At 34.9% G+C, this 20613-nt stretch overlaps 1 protein-coding gene across 1 annotated transcript; it reads left to right on the top strand.

Annotated features, from left to right (window-relative positions):
• Nucleotides 1–18796: 18796 nt before the first annotated feature.
• On the top strand, nucleotides 18797–20193 carry LOC141668567 (uncharacterized). Its single transcript, XM_074475500.1, has 2 exons — nucleotides 18797–19233; nucleotides 19307–20193. The coding sequence occupies exons 1-2, from the start codon at nucleotides 18874–18876 to the stop codon at nucleotides 19817–19819; spliced, it is 873 nt and encodes a 290-aa protein (XP_074331601.1). The 5' UTR covers nucleotides 18797–18873; the 3' UTR covers nucleotides 19820–20193.
• Nucleotides 20194–20613: the final 420 nt, after the last annotated feature.

The raw sequence follows: 20613 nt of genomic DNA, 5'->3' as shown, positions 1-20613 counted from the left end.
TCAAGAACAAAAATTTAGTTCTTGAAAAATACTATTCACCATCTTCTTCCATGATTTTTAGGAAGAGATTGTGAATAATTTAGGAACTCAAACTTATAGGATATCCATAACTATGCATAAGGAGTCTTAGATAATTACCTTGTAATTTAAAAAAACTTGGAACTAGGTTTTTGATTTTTCTTTCTTTGGAAAAGAAGAAAAGCCGAGAGCTTGATGAAGAATGGGGAGAAAATTTTGTGTTTTTGGTGAAAATGAATTATTGGCTTGGTTGGTTGACATTTTGATTTGTTTTGTTACCTTTTTACCATGGTAATTTTTGTGTGGTTCTAATTCAACCAACAACACACCTGCTTGGTCATGCTTATGTCACCATGTGATGTCACCCTCCCTCCTTTGTCCTCTTCTCATTGGTTTGATGACATCATCCCCACTAATCTCTTTGATTAGCTTTTAATTATTTGGCTAATGACCGCTGATCTGTTATATGGTTCGCTTAACTTTCGTTTTCGTTTATCGTTTGAGGGATCATACCCGGGATCTTATTACTTAGGTTCCCTTAACCTTTCTCAATACATTATATTCCTTTTATGATCCTCTATTACAATCCTTGAATTTAAATCATTTTTATCCTGTTACCTTATACTCAATTCTTTCGATATCTGGTGGATTTTCGGGAAAAATCAAATTGTTCGGATTTGGACTCTGACGATCTTTACATACACTTATATACCACATAGAGTACTAATAATATCCCAGAAGATCAATAAAAGAACCCCTTCATAGTGTGGCATGAAAAGTTTTCTTAATCAGCAAAACACTATTCATAAGGGTTTCAAAAATTCCAAAAATTGGGGTTATTATAGTCTCCCCTTCTTAAAAGGATTCCGTCCCAGAATCAGATAGAAAATGAGTAGGGATACTTTCTTAGAATTGCACTTTCTAACTCTTACATAATTTTCCCACATTATGGTTCTACCATCAAACTCTAACTAGTTTGATAACTCTTCTCCTAAGCATTTGTCCATTTTTGATCTATAACCCTTCCTGGTTGCTCCATGTAGGTTACGTCTGGTTGCATGTCTATGCGCTCATATGCCCCTATTTATCTGGCATCCGAATTACACTTCCTTAACATGGATACGTGGAACACGTTATGAACTTGCTACATGTTCGGGGGTAGGGCTAGCTCATATGCTAACTTCCCAATACGTCTTAATACCACAAAGGGTCCAACAATTCGTAGGCTTAGCTTTCCTTTCTTTTTGAACCTCATCAATCCTTTCCAAGGGATACCTTTAACATTACTAGGTCCCCAATTTCCTATTCTTTGTCCTTTTGTGTCGAATCAACATACTTTTTATGTCCATCTTGGGCTACTACCAGCCATCCTCTGATTAAATCTATTATATCCTTGGTCCTTTGAATCACTGCTGGTCCGAGCATCTTGCGCTCTACTACTTCATCCTAACATAAGGGAGATCGACATTGTCTTCCCTCAAAGATCTCATAAGACGACATCTCGATACCTGACATACGATCTATTATCGTGAGAAAACTCATCCGCGTTAAGTGATCATTCCAAATTCTTCCAAGTCTATTGCACAGACTCTTATTATAGCTTTTAGTATTAGAGCTTTTGCTTCTCAATACCCATTCATTTCCAGTTCGTAATCGCTACTACCTTCCGTTCCTAATATTATACTGGTTACACCTTTGCTCGTTAGCATTCTATAACCTTTTAATAATCGCGTCAACCTTAGTATCACGAACGCGTTAGAATCGGAATACCACCATACTTGGTACCACTTCCTCTCTAGTTGCCTCCATCTTCGAAAGCTTGGTCCTTCATATAGAAGTAAAAGAATTTATTAAGAGATCACTATGATCATGAACACTTGTTACATTGCATAGTTAGTACAGAAGGTGGCCAGCCTTTAGTACTTGACAAGCAATTAAACAACCTGTGGTATCCTACTAGGCTTCTATCACACAGATAGATAGTCATTCGGCAATACCTCCCCTTCTAGAAGGGTTGTTCTTCTCAGCTTATACAAAATGAAAAGGAGAGAAAAGAATGAATTGAAGAGAATTGTATATATATAAATTATGCTGCCACAAAATATCTGGCTTGGAATTTACCTCTGAACTATAGAGGTTTGTCATAGGAGAACAAAACATATACGTATATATATCAACATCAGGTATTCGCTATTCCGTCCATCATTCTATGGATCCATGCTCTTCCTCGAGCTTATACACAATCACCTTTGAAACTCCCTCGATATCGAAACTCGAATCTGGGACCTCATTCTAGACATCATCGTTACTAGAATTTTGTGCTTGCACTGCAACCTTCCTCGTATAGTAATACGACTCTCTATTGATAGAAGGAATAAATATTCAATAGGTAAATAATCGACCTAGTTTTTTCTATCAAAGATAACTTATACGTCAACACGACCCGATTAGTGGTACTCAATCTCAACATCCATTCCAATACAACTCTCACGGTTGTAATCGGCTCATTATTCAAAGAATCCTTGATGCATTACTATAGTCCATCACGGACCTACTATAGTCATTCATTTTCCATGAAATCTTTATATCTAACCACACAAAGTCCATACCTACCTTATCGAGTTCTTCTAAGGAGTTAACATAATCACCATTCATAATTCATGAAGAACACTCCAGATCCTGACGTACATTCATGACATGAAGCAGATAAAATTGCAGAAGAGTTTCAATCAAAGCAACGCTAGTGTAATAACCCCAATTTTTGGAAATTTTTGAAACCCTTATGAATAGTGTTTTTGCTGAATGAGAAAACTTTTCATGCCACACTATGTAGGGGTTCTGATATGGATATTCTGAGATTTTATTAGTACTCTATATGGTATATGAGTGTATGTAAAGATCGTCAGAATCCAATTCCGAACACTTTGATTTTTCCCGGAAATACACTAGATACGGAGAGAATTGAGTATAAGGTAACAGGATAAAAAGGATTTAAATTAAAGGATTATAATAGAGGATCATAAAAAGGAATATAATGTATTGAGAAAGGTTATGGGAACCTAAGTAATAAGATCCCGGGTATGATCCTTCAAACGATAAACGAAAACGAAAGTTAAGCGAACCGTATAACAGATCAGCGGTCATTAGGCAAACAATTAGGAAGTTAATCAAAGGGATTAGAGAGAGTGATGTCACCCAACCAATGAGAAGAGGACAAGGAGGGAAAGATGACATCACAACATGACATAGGCATGACATGGGAAGGAAGGAGATGTGGTGGATTATTAACCACACAAAATCAAGGTTAAATTGGTAATTAACCAAAAACAAAACAAAACCAAATCAACCAAGCCAAATAATTCATTCTTCATCAAAACAAAAAGAAACCAAGGCATTGTTCTTCATTTGCTCTCGGCTTTTTCATCTTTAAAGGCAAGAAATTTCAAAAATTCAAGATCCAAGCTTCCTAAATTGGTGAGTTAATTCCCTAATCATCCTTATGCATAGTTAGGGCTATATCATGAGTTTAAGCCATCAATTCTTTCTCAATCTTCTTCATTAAATCAATGAAGAAGACAATGAATAGTGTTTTCAAGTTTTTAACTTGAAATTTTTCTTGTTTTCCTTTAAGATCCAAGCATCCCTAAGACTTCTCAAAGCTTCTTAAGGCTTCCTAGCTACTCCCACCACTTCAAGGAAGGTATATCATCTCCAAACTCTAGATTCCTATGTTTAATAAGATGATTTTGATTATTATGGTGATATTGTAGCTTAATGTTTGTGGTTTAGAGTTTGGGTTGAAGTGGTATTGAAATGGAATGGTAAATCTTGTTGTTTTGGTTAAAAGAATGTAGTATAGTTAAATTCAAGCTTAGGAATAAGTATGAATGTTAAAAATTGAATTGATTGGGGCTGTTATGATGTGATAAGGATGGATGTTGGTTGTATGATTGATTTGAGGTTGAATTGGGATGGTTTTTGAATGGTTTAAAATTGGGAAATCGCGTAAACATAGCCGTCGTAACATCCGATTTTCTTTAGACTGTTTTTGTGCATAACATTAGGACCCGAGAACCCCCTTCTAGATTATGACCATTGCCATTTCTAGATAGCTCGTGTTACGAGCTTCGTTTTGATATGTAGTTCGTTCGATTCCGATGCACGGTTTAGGAGAAATGACCGTTTCAAGTAACGGCGTTTCGTGAACGAAACTTTTCCCCTCGCCTTACTTTGAAACATAGGTTAAACACCAAAAAGGGTTAATTAATGTATGAAACACTTATGGTAAGTGTGTTAGGCAGTTGATAAGACACTCGCGAAGGAATCGCCTTAAAACTCGTAAAGGTTAAATTATTAAAAATGGTGGAGCCGAGGGTACCCGAGTGACTTAAGAGAATCAGTAAGCGCAAAACAAGCGTTAGAGTCTAAGTTAGTTAAAGTATAGATTTACAAGTGACTTTGGTTTAATTCTAACTTACTTGTTGCTTATAGGTTACCAGACTCATCCCGAGCCATTTGTAACCCCCAGTCGCTCAGGCAAGTTTTCTACCCGTTATAACTGTTGTTGTGATGTATATGTGTATATGCATGATCTTGCGATAAATGCATATTTGTTATTAGAAAATTCTTGCGATATATTGTAGCATGTGATATGGTATATATGCATGCCTGTTTCGTATTCTTGCCATATATATCTGTTGGTTCAGTTGATAATACCTATGCTAGAGAATAGCGGTAATTTGCATATACCCTTAGTACAGGGACCCAAAGGTGAAAACATTTTCAAAAACCGGGAGTCGAGGATCCCGAGCAGATTTTATATATATATTTATATATATATATATGGTTATAGTTTTCAAAACTATTAATTGAATAAGGTTTATTCGATAACTTTATTTTATTATTGAATATTATTTCGAATATTCATCCGAGGACTTATGACTCCTTTATTTTATTATTGAATATTATTTCGAATATTCATTCGAGGGCTTATGACTTAGTTATATTATTAATGATTATTAATTGAATATTCATTTGAGGATGTATGACTCCGTTATTTTATTTAATGAATATTATTTATAATATTCATTCGAGGTATTATGACTCCGCTTATTATTTAAATATATTCTTTATTTTATTAAAGAATAAGGTGTCAATAATCAAACTTATTTTCGATTATTCAAATAAAGATAGTACTTTCATATAAATATATCTTTGGTTATTTAATATCCATTTCAAGTATAAGTTTTAATACTTCTACTTTGATTATTTTTATAGGGATTATCTTTATGAGAATATTATTTAAATAATAATATTCAGATATTTTCTAAAAATATTGGGACTGATTTACTTCATTAAATCAGCATTACTCCAAACACTCTTTAAAGTGTTTTCGAGTCTTCAAAATGATTTTTAAAAGTTAGAGCGGATCCCAAAACTCATTTTTATATTTAAGATCTTCCTTTTTAAAGGGATTTAAATACTCGCTCAAAACCTGAGGGATCCGGCTCTATGGTGTATTTTATATTCGCAACGAGGTTGCTGTTTTGATAAATGAATTGATTACTTACCCAAGGTTCGGGAAGTAAGTCCATCTATTGAGTCGGCATAAGCAACATGGGCTCAGTGGGCGTCCATGAAAGTGTAAGTGGCTCAGTGGGAGTCCATCAAATGCGTAAGTGGCTGAGTGGCAGTCCAGCATAAGGTCCTATTGCGACCAGGGTGATGACCAGTGGGGAATTCGTCCATCTACTAGTAGAAAAGGTTACTTATTGGTATCTTTGCCTGATCAGCAAGATATCAGGTTTATGCCAAAATTCTTTCCTTTCCAAATTTATTGGATATTGCAATTCTGTTCATACTTTACATGACAGAGGTTTTCAGGAAACGTATGTATATATATAGGTGTATATATATATATCGGGACTTAATGAGGTATATCATAACTTCATTTCCTTCAAAATATTTCAAAGAGTAGTTGATTACTTATTAAGATTGGGTGTTATTAAGGGAAATGGAACTCGTGACAACCCGGATCCCCGACCCCGGATTTGGGGGTGTTACAGCTAGCAGGTTAATACCATTTTTAAACATATGCCTTCAATAGAAGACTTAACTCAAAGGTTCATTTAGTCCTTCTTGAAACATGGTCCTAGCTTATCTCAAGATAGTACCTTCTAAGATAGATAGCCCGCTCATGGCGATTACATGAATTAAACCTTTACCAACTACTATTACGGTTGGGTATTGCACAGTCATCAGAAGGAATGTCAATCTTCCAAACCATAATACAATCATCACAGCTTTAACCATCATCACTGTATTCCTTTGGCACAAGAGCCTATAATTATCCTCTTACCTTTAAAGTATCGGCCACCTCTTTGGCTTTTCCTGATAGTAAAATTTCCTTACAGTCAATGTCGTTTGAACGATCTCCAACTAAATTTTCTACCTCATTTCCAATCACTGCTTGTGTGAAGATGTTTTCCTTAAAATCTGATGAGTAAAAAAAAATACCACCACTTTTCCATAAATTATTGCCTCAGTCTTTAGAGGTTAATCATTGTCACGACTGACTCTCGATCGTACTTAGGACGTCTCTTATCTTGGGTCCTTCTTGTTTTCACCATTCTTGACCTTCGTTGGGTTCAATCTATACTTTCTCATGGTTTAACATGTGCCCCACTTGGCATTATTTTTATTACGTCATATTTCCTTTATCAAAATTTCTATTCTTGAGAATTTTGAATATTACCTTTCTCCTTGTAAAACCTCTAAGGTTATCCTTGAATCGTTCCTCCTGTATTCCCTAGATACAGGGCATATCAAAATACCCTATATTAATACTAGAACCATTGTCTATATGCTTCTGGAAAATTTCTCCACTGATTCCTAAAGGTTGTTATTACATTAATCCTTTCCAATTCATACTGTCAAAACTCATATTATCCCTATTAAGGGTGAAATGCCAACCTTTATGCATCCCCTAGGATTCATTTTAAGTTACCGATGTTCTGTCCTTAATTCCACCTTTAAAAAGGTACATGCATCCTTCCATGGATAAATCAAGTCATATATCCCTGATAAGGGTGCCTTATTCAATCCTTCCCACCTCGATAGTATATGCCTAATTTCACAATAACATCTGTATTCAAAATGAGGTCAATCAATATGGCCTCCAAAAGATAACTACGGTTATCTACTTTTCTTGCTTGATATGGTAACGATAACAAGGATGTTCTGGAAGATATTGGTCGTGTTCAATGTGAACTTCTTCTTAATAATTCCGTATTTACTTTTGTTGTTTATTTCAACAGTCATCTCAATGTTGGGATATCTCTCATTCCTGGCGTCTCCCTTCCTGGGTATCAAGCCACCGGTATTACACTTCACATTCTTGAAGGTCACTTCCTTCATCCAATTTTCCGAATTTCTTACTTCCTTGTCTCCTCAGTCTATCTGCGTCTCATTATTTATCCTTCGAACTATCTCAAGGTTTCCTTGAATCCTCCCAACTCACAGGGGATAAAATATATGTATCTCTTATTCCTTCAATCATCAACTTTAGCTCATAGTGAATCATCCTCATCCTGACGATCATATACTTTTCTATTTTTATTACTATGATTCTTTAGGGTTTCTTCATACCCAACTCCCTTATCATTCCTCAAACTCTATTGCCTTTATATTCCTTTCCACTTCGGTTTCTTTTTATTTTTCTTTCTCTTACAATCATTTCATGAACCTACAAATTATTTACTTCAAACATCACGTCATTCTGGGATTCTTGTCTTCCGAACGAATCTTTACAACTTTTACAATCTTAGATTCATAATTCATCATACTCGTCTGCCTTTGTTCTGGCTCTAAAGCTTTTACACTATCTCCATAACCTTGGAAATTACTTTCCCGAAAACAATTGACTGAACTTTAATCAGTTTATTATAAACTCTTGCTCCGTGCCTTCTTTGGCCTTTCACCAGCGGGTGGCCTCTCTCTTGGGAGGGTAAGTGACAAAAACAGTCTTTTGTGATTCGTCAATCATTTAGAATCTCAAATGATTCCTATATTTCCTTTAGCCAGGCTCTTGCCTCGACTGGGTCAACCTGTTCCTTGGAACTCTGAGAGCTTAGCGACTTAAAGGTCATGAAAGAATTTCCTACTGCATTGTTTCCTCAAGGTGGTGGTTGGGGATAATAGTCTAAGTTCTTTTTAGACAGGTCCATGAATTGCCGTATAGGAGTACCGTCTCGGGTCTCCTTTCCTTACTCGACTTTCTGTTTCCTTAGTATGAAATGTTTCATCCTTCTCCCATACTTGGGGTTATCTTATACGTTAAAATCCTCATTTTCCACTCCATTATGTTATGGGTTCCTTCTATCTTGATGGCGACCTCCCTGACTATCACGTTCAGGGTTCGCTCTAAATCTTATTTCTCAAACTAGCTTTCATCTAAGATTTAATCTTTAAGCTCTTGAACATTTGGAACCCAAATTCTATAGGAATACCTCATTATTCCCTTATCATCTTTCTCGGTATTAATCTTTTATCTAATTGTTGGCTCTCTGCCTTCATTCATCACTTTTTCTGGCACAATATGTTCTTTTCCGATAATTCGGACTATATTGCAATCTCAAACATCTTTTCGGTACCGGCTCCGGTTTCCTTCACTTCTATTTCCATTTTCTCAAAATCTCTCATAAACTCTCCCAAAGACATTATCATCTTGAGTTTCTCCTTTTTACTAAGGGCATCAGCCCCCACATTGGCTTTCCCCGAATGATAAAGAATCTCCCAATCAATATGCTTGATTAGCTCTAATCGCCTCCTCTGGCGTATATTGAGCTCTTTCTACGTGAAAATGCACTAGAGCACTTATGGCTTAGGTAAATCTCGCACTTCTCTCCATACAAGTAGTGCCTTCAATCTTTAGGGCAAAACTATTGCCACGAGCCTAAGCTCATGGGTGAGGATATCGAATTTTATATTCCCTTAATTGTCTTGACGCGTACACGATTACCTTGATGTTCTGTATAAGAAGCACCTTAATTCCTTATGCGAAGCGTCACTACAGATCAGAAAATCTTCTTTTCCATCCGGTAATGCCACCATAGGGGCCGTCACCAATCTTTGCTTCAGTACTTAAAAGCTGTTCTCGCATTTCTCTATCCATTCAAACTTCTCAATCTTACGAGTAAGCCGCGTTAAAGGGGCTACTATCTTTACAAACTTGAACGAACCTCTGGTAGTGACCGGCCAATCCTACCTCTGGTAGTTGCCCTAACCATGGTCATCAATTCCTCAGTGGTCCTTTATTCATTCTTGTCAGGATCCTTCTCAGCGATAATCCCTTCTAGGACAACATCCTCAACCGCTACATCCTCAATATGAACATCATCTGGTCCCGTGTTAGGACGCTCTATCGGGTCCACAATCTGATCTCCAATAACTAATAAAACATCATCGCGTTGTTGCTCCTCAACCTCAGGGCTCGGAGTCCCGCTACCATATACGGTAACGAACTACGCTCATATCACGATATTTATAAGGATTCCCATAAGGGTTTTAACTGTCAGTACTACGTTAGGTAGTCCGACTATGAACTTGGCAAGAGTTCTTCTTATCTGAGTGGACTTATTATCTTAACGTCACATCACCTCTGAGGTTTATAACGCTTGGCTCTGATACCATTTCTGTAACACCCTCAAATCCGGGGTCGGGGATCCGGGTTGTCACGAGTTCCATTTCCCTTAATAACACCCAATCTTAATAAACAATCAACTACTCTATACTGTGACCCTACAATAAACACACACACCACAAGTTATAGTCTCAGAGATGAATATCCAAAAATAACACGAGTCATTTTATTCCAAAATTATATGCCATTACACCTTAAAAGGGTTTCTGAATAAATTTACATTTCTTTGCCATTATTACAATTGATAAAGATACATAAGTCTGGTATATCAAAAGTTGAAAGCCTAGCCTATTGGTAGTTCCTACCTCAGCTACAGCGACATCAACGACTATAGGAAACTGCGGAACGTTTCCTATCCGCTCGCGAATTGGGAGCTTGGTCATGTTCATCTTGTCTATCTGATGTTGTGTGATGAAAGAAGAAAGCAAGGGTGAGCAACAAGCCCACCGAAATAATATGTATAATAATTAGCAATATATGAGCATTCTCATAGTACTCATGAAAGTCTTGGTCAAGAATAAATGAACCAAGCTGATATCTTAATGCGATGAAGTCGCAAAATATTCAGTATATATACATATATACTTTTCAAAATCTTGGAAGTCCTCTTCCATGCATAATACACACAGAGTTCCAGTGTATAACTGTATAAAAATATCATTGCAAGGTGATCTCATATATCTAACCTTGTCTCAACATTTTTCTGAAACCTTTGTCATTCATAAGACAATCATTAACTAGATATAAGTTTAAAAGATGAAGTTACAAGATACTCCAATATACTTATATCTTTTCCGAATACTACTTGAACTACCACCGTTCAATGTATAAATAGTTCATCCCATAGATTAAGCTACAAGACAAACTTGTATAGAATCAATCTTTAATATATCATCAAAATAAAATGAAGTTATGAGATACTTCATTTGATGCAAACATCATTTTGAAAACTTGACCCTGCCAACACTCAACAATCGCCCAACCGTAGCCTTTCTATTGAAGTGCTCTGGGTGCAGAAATATCCAATTGGATGATGAACTCATTACGGGAGTTTGCCGCGCCAGGAAGACCACTTACGATGATCAGTCGTAGTAGTGCAACCCCACCATTTTCTACATGTAGAGGAGAACTTGTCGGATTTACTTGTCAACCGAACACTGGACTCCTAAGGAAGGGACCGTCTTAGTGGAACTTCCGGGCCATTTGGGCCAATATAATAAGGCTGGGCCGGCGCTACTCGACCACTTACGCCACTCCTAGTTCAAATGAAATCCATGACTCTGAAATGTAAAGCTCGTCCCCCCTTTCCCCAAGTAGAAACTTGTTGATACGGCTCCACCAAGAAGTCGTATCTAGTTGGAAAGGAAAACTCACCGATATTTCCCAGGCGATGCCTGTTAATGGATTAACTTGTTCCAAGAATTTTACTTCCCGAGTGTTGGGTAAGTAATCAAAAATTCTTTTATCAAAATAGCAACCTTGTTGCGAATATACAATACACCACAGAGCCGGATCCCTCAGGTTTTGAGCGAGTATTTAAATCCCCTTCGAAAGGAGGATCTTAAATATAAAAATGAGTTTTTGGGATCCGCTCTAACTTTTAAAATCATTTTGAAGACTCGCAAAACATTTTTAAGAATGTTTGGAGTGATGCTGATTTAATAAAATAAATCAGTCCCAATATATTAGAAAATATCTGAATATTATTATTTAAATAATATTCTCATAAAGAATAATCTTTATAAAAATAATTAAAGTAGAAGTTTTAAAACTTATACTTGCAATGTATATTAAATAACCAAAGATATACTTATACGAAAGTACTATCTTTATTTGAATAATCAAAAGTGAGTTTGATTATCGACACATTATTCTTTAATAAAATTAAGAATAATAATTAGTAAATAATCGGAGTCATAAGTCCTCGAATGAATATTCAAATAATAATATTCATTAATAAATTAAGCGGAGTCATAAGTCCTCGAATGAATATTCAAAATAATATTCAATAATAAAATAAACGGGGTCATAAGCCCTCGAATGAATATTCAAAATAATATGCAATAATAAAATAAACGGGGTCATAAGCCCTCGAATGAATATTCAAAATAATATTCATTAATAAAATAAGGTTATCGAATAAACCTTATTTGATTCATAGTTTTAAAAACTATTCATATATATATAAATATATATATATATTATACTCGAGAGCATCGACTCCCGGTTTTAGAAAAGTGTTCACCTTTGTGTCCCCTATACTAAGGGTATACGCAAATACCGCTTATCTTTAGCATAGGTATTATCAACTGAATCAACAGATATTTGTATCAAGATTACGAAACAGGCATGCATATATACCATATCACATGCTACAATATATTTCAAGAATTTTCTAATTAACCATTATGCATCTATCACAAGATAATGCATATACATATGTATACATCACAACAACAGTATAACGGGTAGAAAACTTGCCTGAGCGACTGGGGGTTACAAATGGCTTGGGACGAGTCTGGTAACCTATAAACAACATATAAGTTGGAATTAAACCAAAGTCACTTATAAACCTATACTTTAACCAATTTAGACTCTAACGCTCGCTTTGCGCTTACTGATTCTCTTAAGTCGCTCGAGTACCCTCGGCTCCACCATTTTTAATAAATTAACCATTACGAGTTTTAAGGCGATTCTTTCACGAGTGTCTTACCAACTGCCTAATACACTTTACATAATTGTTTCATACTCCAATTAGTCCTTTTTGGTCTTTAACCTATGTTTCAAAGTAAGGCGAGGGGTAATGATTCGTTCGCGAAACGTCGTTACTTAAAACGGTCGTTTCTCCTAAACAGCACATCGTAATCAAACGAACTACATATCAAAACGAAGCTCGTTACATGAACTATCTAAACATGGCAATGGTCAAAACCTAGCAGTGAGTTCACGGGTCCTAATGTTAAGAACAAAAATAGCCTAAAGTAAATCGGACATTACAACGGCTATGTTTACGCGATTACCCAAATTTAAACCACTCCAAATCAACCCACAATCAATCCACAATCACAACCCAATCAAAATTCCATCCATAACTCACCATAACAGCCCCAACAACTCCATATTATCAATTTATACAATTCTTAAACTTGAATTTAAACTACACTTAAGTTCATTAATCAACAATCCAAGAACTACCACTCCAAAAACTTCACAAAATCAACTAATCTCTACATTTACAACTAGCAAGCCTCTCATGAATTATAACAACAAAACTAAACCTAATTACTCAAATAAAGTTAGGGTATGGAAGGCTTATACCTTCCTTGGAGAGTGGAGAATCAAGTGAATAGCTTGGAATCACCCTTAAAGTCCTTATCCAAGCTTAATCTAAACAAAACTTCAAGAACAAAAATTTAGTTCTTGAAAAATACTATTCACCATCTTCTTCCATGATTTTTAGGAAGAGATTGTGAATGATTTAGGAGCTCAAACTTATAGGATATCCATAACTATGCATAAGGAGTCTTAGATAATTACTTTGCAATTTAACAAAGCTTGGAACTAGGTTTTTGATTTTTCTTTCTTTGGAAAAGAAGAAAAGCCGAGAGCTTGATGAAGAATGGGGAGAAAATTTTGTGTTTTTGGTGAAAATAAATTGTTGGCTTGGTTGGTTGACATTTTGATTTGTTTTGTTACCTTTTTACCATGGTAATTTTTGTGTGGTTATAATTCAACCAACAACACACCTGCTTGGTCATGCTTATGTCACCATGTGATGTCACCCTCCCTCCTTTGTCCTCTTATCATTGGTTTGATGACATCATCCCCACTAATCTCTTTGATTAGCTTTTAATTATTTGGCTAATGACCGCTGATCTGTTATATGGTTCGCTTAACTTTCATTTTCGTTTATCGTTTGAGGGATCATACCCGGGATCTTATTACTTAGGTTCCCTTAACCTTTCTCAATACATTATATTCCTTTTATGATCCTCTATTACAATCCTTGAATTTAAATCATTTTTATCATGTTACCTTATACTCAATTCTTTCGATATCTGGTGGATTTTCAGGAAAAATCAAAGTGTTCGGATTTGGATTCTGACGATCTTTACATACACTTATATACCACATAGAGTACTAATAATATCCCAGAAGATCAATAAAAGAACCCCTTCATAGTGTGGCATGAAAAGTTTTCTTAATCAGCAAAACACTATTCATAAGGGTTTCAAAAATTCCAAAAATTGGGGTTATTACATGCCGGGACGCGCACGGGTCAAACCGTAATCCAGATCGAAAAAGTTAAAATACGGAAAATGTCCGGAATTATCATATTAGGTTAGAAAGGAGTTTTCGGAAGAGTTTCGCGTTGTAAAAACGCAAAAACGGTTGAAGTTGGACGATTCCCGGCTTTATAAAATAATTTTATAATTACTCAGAAAATAATTATTAAATCTATAAATCCTTATAAAATCATATAACAATCCAAAAATTACCAGAAAAATACCAAAATTATCTATATTTTGTTCTGGACATATAAGAATTAAAATACTTACACTTTATCACATATAAACACCCAATATAAATATGAATCATCAGATAATTCACCAAAATTTCCATAATATCACATAATAATTATTTAATGATAAAATTAATTGCACAATATTTCCTGGATATTACAAAATAATTTCAATTTACCGATATCAATAAGATCGGATTTCAAATAACTTTTGAAAATAATATATTTAAGTAAATATTTTCAGAAATTAACAAGGATCGATATAACACTTAACAATTAGCACATTACCATTTAATAACACCAACTCGTCAAACAGGAATAAAATATTCACCATTTTATTCCTTCTAAATTAAAAATTCACATAAACATATTAAAATAATAAGAATAATAATTCTGATAAATACGGAATATTACATTTATAATTACTCAGGAAATAATTTATAAGTCCATAAATCGTTATAAATCATATAACAGCCCAAAAATTACTAGAAAAATATCACAATTATCTATATTTTATTAGGGACATATAATAATTAAAATACTCAAAGAATATCACATATAGACATTCAAAACATAACTTCAATTACCAGATAATTCACCAAAATTCACATAAAATCACATAAACAATTCCAAATAATAATAATAATAATATCTGAAAATATGGGATATTACAAAAAGACATTAGCAAAGCTGGGCCAGTTGAAGAGACCAAACATAAGGAGGGAATGGAGTTTCTTCTTCTTTGCATCACAAGAATCTTTGCAAACAAGTGTTCAAATTTTGATGACATTCCTATCCTCAGTCAGCAAATTGGGTATGCTCTAATTACTCAATCTCATTTTGACTATGCTAGTGTTGTACTAGGTTTTATTGGGGATAGAATGACAGAAGACAGAAATCCAGTCTATTTTGCTAGATTCTGTCAACTAATATACAGTTTTTGTTGCTCTGATGCACCATAACTTGCCAGTGAGTTGATCTCACCATTTAAGCTAGCTAAGAGAGCTTTCACTGACTTATTATCAACTGATAATAAGAAAACTGTTTTGAGACCCCTCCAAATTCCAATTTCAGTCAAACAGTGTTTAGTAAACTCTGATCCAGCCACATACACCTCCATATATACTGATGTACAACCAACCCAACCTCCATCAGCACCTACCACCACTACACAAACACCTCAAACTTCTCAACCTCAACTAACTCAACCCTCCATCAGGACATATTTCAAACCAACACAATCATCTCAACCTCAACCATCAACACATACCATCAGACCTTCATCTTCCATGCCAAAAAGGGCTCAATCCGTTCCTAAATCTCCAATAAAGAGAAGAAGGATGCTTCTAAGGGATGAGTTTGATGATGAGGAGGAAGCACAGGTTCATGCATCAGAACCTGTGACAGTTGAAGCTGAAACTGTGGTTCTCAAAAAGCAACTGCAGCTGAAGGTTCTGATACCTTAAAGAGAAAGAGAACTGTAAACTCTGATGATAAAGCAACTCTGTCATTTGCAAGGAGATTAAAGAAAATGAGGGCTAAGAGGCATTTGGCTAAGCCTCCATCAGAGAATACTGAAGAAGCTGAGGAAAGGGATCAGGAACCTCTGATCTCAAATCCAATTATGATTGAATCTCTACCACCTCCAGCTACAGCCCAAGACACTGTTCCTGATACAGTGGTTACACCTCCAGTCTCTCCTCTTTATGAAGATATTACAGTTGCAGATTCAGGCTTAAGTCCTGAAATTGACATCAACAGGATGCACACTCCTACTATTCTGTATTTTGAAGCTCCTACAGCAGCTCAGACATCTCTAACTCATTCTCCAATTTTAAATGTTGATGTTGAGATACCATCTACTCCAACAACACCTATTATGGAGATAAATTCTGATGCTCAGAATCCAGATGAAGTCATTCCTGAATCTCCAGTTGCTTCACACACTCTAGTTCTGTCAGAACATACTGAGTCTTCGTCAAGGTCTGAAGATAGTGTTTCTGTTCATACTCCAGCTTCTGTACTTGGAAAGAAAGCATTGATCAAGAAATTTTTTTGAACAGGATGTTCATGTACCTTGGGATGAAACTCATAGAGGAGTAGAGTGGACCAAGAAGTGGAATGATTCTGATTTCATTCTAAGCTCTAAAGTTCTGACAGAGCACATTGCTAAAGCTGATGAGCTTGAGATAAATTCTGATATAAAGACACAACTGAAGATCACTTATTTATCTACCAAGAACCTTCAAGGTCTTCACTCTCAAACTCAAGTAAAGGCTGATACACTGCAGGAATCATTTAGGGGTCGTTTGGTTCACACAAATCTGGAATTAGGAATGGGTTTAAAATAGGTCAAACCCATACTTTGTGTTTGGTTGGGTATTTTTTATTTTTTATACCCATTCCCCATACCCCCGAGATATAGGTTTTTCATACCCCAGGGGGAGGTGGGTATGGGCCAATTCTTTTATCCTGGTATAAGATTATAAATACAACCACGTACTTTCTTGCTACCCTCGTCGTTGATCATCTGCCGCCAAAGTACAAGTAAAATTTTATCTCAAAACTAGCTCCTTAATTCTTACGTAATTTTCATCTTTCTGATCATATACCATGTATATAATATATACTTAATGGTCAAACCATGATACATGCTTCAAAACATACATAAAATATACACATGCATCTGTTCAATTGGTATTATTTAGACTAAATTGATAAAATATAAATGGATGTTTATCAGGTATTATTTGTTTTTTCAAGTTTTAAGCTTTATGTCCTTACTTGTGTATCTTAAAGATAATCTCTTTTATGCTACATCATCAGGCATCTGTTCAATTGGTACTATTTTTATATTATTTCAGTTATGATTAAGTGGGAATATTTCTTTTTCTTTTTGTGCTTGTTAATTTATTGGATTCTAATGAAGATTGTAGTTGCTAAACCAAATGAAATTAAACATAACTACTCGTAGAAGAAGTCTAAGATGCACAGAGAGTGTTACCAAACCATATAAGTTTTATTGTCTTTTTTCATTTCTATATGACCTACAAGAACCTATTTTGATTTTAAAATGTGTTGTCTTTATATAATTTTTGTATAAGTTTGATTTATAAATTTGTTATTATATGAACATGTACAGAATGGAGCAAAATAGGTTGCCATTGATAAGGAGAAAGAGAAGAAATCAAAGTGAACTGCTCGTAACTTTATTGGTTATTATTAATACCACATTTATCATGTATCTGGTGTTATGTTTAATGGCTATGACTAGGCATAACATACACCAAATCAGAGATAAAAAATGCCATAGATTAGATAATTTAAATGCGTTGATAATGGAAAGTGATACTGCTTGTAATAGGGAACTACGTATGAATAGACAAACCTTCCACGTGCTTTGTGAGATGGTAAGAGATATAGGTGGTTTAAGGGGTACTCGGAATATGAGTCTAGAAGAGATTGTACCTATGTTCTTATATACATTGGCTCATCATAAAAAGAATAGGATGGTGGGAACTTATTTTCTTAGAAGTGGAGAAAGTGTCAGCAGACAATTCAATCTTTACCTTATTGCTGTTTTAAAGTTACATTCCTATTTAATGAAAAAGCCTACTCCAATAACAGAGGAGTGCGAGTCCGATAGATGGAACTGTTTCAAGGTACACATTTTTTAACTAACTAAATGATTTTATTAGTTCACGTCTAGGTATATAAATATCTGTATTTGTATATTGTAGAATTGCTTAGGAGCTCTGGATGGTACGTTTGTTAGTGTTCATGTGACAAATGAGGAGAGGGCACGATACCGAACAAGAAAAGGCAACCTTATAATGAATGTCTTAAGTGTATGTAACCCAAATATGGAATTTATATTTGTATTGCCTGGTTGAGAAGGTTCTGCACATGATGGTCGTGTTTTGAGAGATGCACTTTCTAGGCCGAATGGTTTAAAGGTGCCTCAAGGTAACTTAAAAATTAATTAAAATATATAAACTTAATTTAAATAATTATTAATTCATTTTATTATAATATAGGTTGTTACTACTTGGTAGATGCTGGTTATACTAATTTTGAGGGGGTTTTAGCACCTTTTAGAGGGCATCTTTATCACTTAAACGAGTGGGGAGAACATCAACCCATAAGTGCAGAAGATTCTTCAATATGAAACATTCTAAAGCAAGAAATGTTATTGAGAGAACTTTTGGTTTTCTAAAGGGAAGGTGGGGAATACTGAGAAGTCCTACATTTTATCCAATCCGCACACAAACACGTATAGTAACGGCTTGTGTTTTATTGCATAATCTCATTCGAAGATACATGCCTACTGATATTGTGGTTGACAATAATTCAGATGAAGACGATAGCGATGACGATCAAAATGATGATGAAGTTGAATACATAACTTTTGTTCAATCATCAAATGCATGGACTACTTTTAGAAATAAATTAGCACAAAATTTATTTAATACATGGAGAGCTAGATAAATTTTTTGGATTTATCTTTGTAATATGTTATAAACTTTTTTATTCGTGGTCTTTACTTTAGTTGTGAATGCTATATTTTGTTAGTTTAATTACAACGTTTCTTGATAAAAGATATTTGGATATTGCTTGATTACTATTCTTCAGGATGGATACAAATAGTCAAACCTCTACTGTTATCCTTGGAAGGGTAAAAAATAAAAGATTTTGGAAAAAAGAGGAAGAAGAAGCTTTAATTGATTGTCTGGTAGAAATGAGTGTTGATCATCAATCGAAGGGTGAAGGCGGTTTTAAAAATGGCTATTTGAATCACTTGGAGGCATTGTTGAACAATAAATTTCCTAATTGTGGCCTAAAAGCTTTTCCCCATATTTACTCAAAAGTAAAATGGTTTAAAGATAAGTATGCTGTTGTTTCCGAAATAGTAAATAAAATATCAGGTTTTCAGTTGGATGATAAGACAAAAATGATACAATGTGAGAAGCAAGCTTTTGATGATTTTCTCAAGGTAAATAAGTTTTTTAATATCTTTTTATGCATTTATAGTTGAATTATTTTACTAATGTGTATACATTTTTCAGAATCATCCTAAAGCTGGAGGGTTATGGAGGACTCCCTTTCCTTATCTTGACAAGCTAGATCATGTATTTGGTATTGATAGAGCTAATGGTATGGCATCTGAGTTGCCCGAAGACTCTATCAAAAATCTCGAGGAGATTGTGAACCTTGACAATGATAAAAGCGATGATGATTCTGTTCCACAACCTCCGAATGCTAAGAAAATAAAGAAGGAAAAGACTCCTAAATTCGGTGAGAAGAAAAAATCTCCTCAAATTATATATTTAACTTCTAATAACATGGCTACTGAATTCATAGGATTTATGAAGGGTATGAGTAGTCACTTAGAAACCATTGCGAATGCCATGAGTTCTACACAGAATCGTGAAACAGAGGTTGCTCCACAGAAGAAGTTACTTTCTGAGATAGCTAGTTTTCCAGGTATGACTAAAGCTGAAGCAATCAGAGCTGCATGCTTATTTACATCAAATCCAAGTCAAATGGATGTATTCTTCTCGAGTCCTGATGACGACTAGAAAAAAGAAGTGGTTCTTGATCTGTTATATCGTAATGATAAACCATTAGATCATGACGATTACGTATCCTAAATTTCAATTTTATAAACTGCATTTGTCCATTATTTCCAGCTTGGATTAGATTTAAATTTATTTTATTAATAATTTAGTGGATGTTAGTTTGAGGATTGATTACTTTTATCTTGGAAGATATTTCGGAGGTTTATTTTAATGTTCGTTTTTGTTTTTTGTTGCATATAATATCACGGAGTTTTCTTGTTTGCATTTATGTATTAAGTCTATTGTTCTGTTTATATAAGAGTTTGTAATGTCAGGAATTCAGGATGATGGTCATGTGGCCTTGCTCTGTTTATATTGCTCTATTTATATAAGAGTTTTCATTTCTGCTAACAACCAGTTTCTTGAATTTGTGAGTATTAATTATTGCTTGTCATGTTCAAGTTAATTTGATTTTGACGTGTTGTGTTTCCTTTTCTGGTTAATTGTGCTTTATCGTAATGTGTGTGCATTGTTGTTTAGTTTATGATCGAGATGTGACTGGGGGAGTGAGCGAGTGTACAGCAGCAGGAACTGGGTGCTTTAACTTGTATAGAATCAGGTCATATGTGTTTGTGTAGAGGTTTGGTGTAGGTTTGTAAGAGTTTTAGTGCTCTTTAACCTTTTATTTGGTCTGAACTCTAACTAGCTTTATATAGAGCTTGTGCTCGCACAGGCATGTTCAAATCTCAAATGTTAGAGAATTGTGTACATGATTGTGAAATTAAATTATAGTCTATTGTGAGTTCCGACATGTG

This window comes from Apium graveolens, chromosome 6, assembly GCF_009905375.1.
Source record: "Apium graveolens cultivar Ventura chromosome 6, ASM990537v1, whole genome shotgun sequence".
Lineage (NCBI taxonomy): Eukaryota > Viridiplantae > Streptophyta > Magnoliopsida > Apiales > Apiaceae > Apium > Apium graveolens.
This window is presented reverse-complemented; position numbering and strand designations above follow the sequence as displayed.

Excerpts from the sequence above, each read along its gene's own strand:
- LOC141668567 (XM_074475500.1), top strand. The coding sequence starts at position 18,874 with ATGGATACAAATAGTCAAACCTCTACTGTTATCCTTGGAAGGGTAAAA. Across the intron at positions 19,234-19,306 it reads CTTTTGATGATTTTCTCAAG|AATCATCCTAAAGCTGGAGG; the intron begins GTAAATAAGTTT and ends TACATTTTTCAG.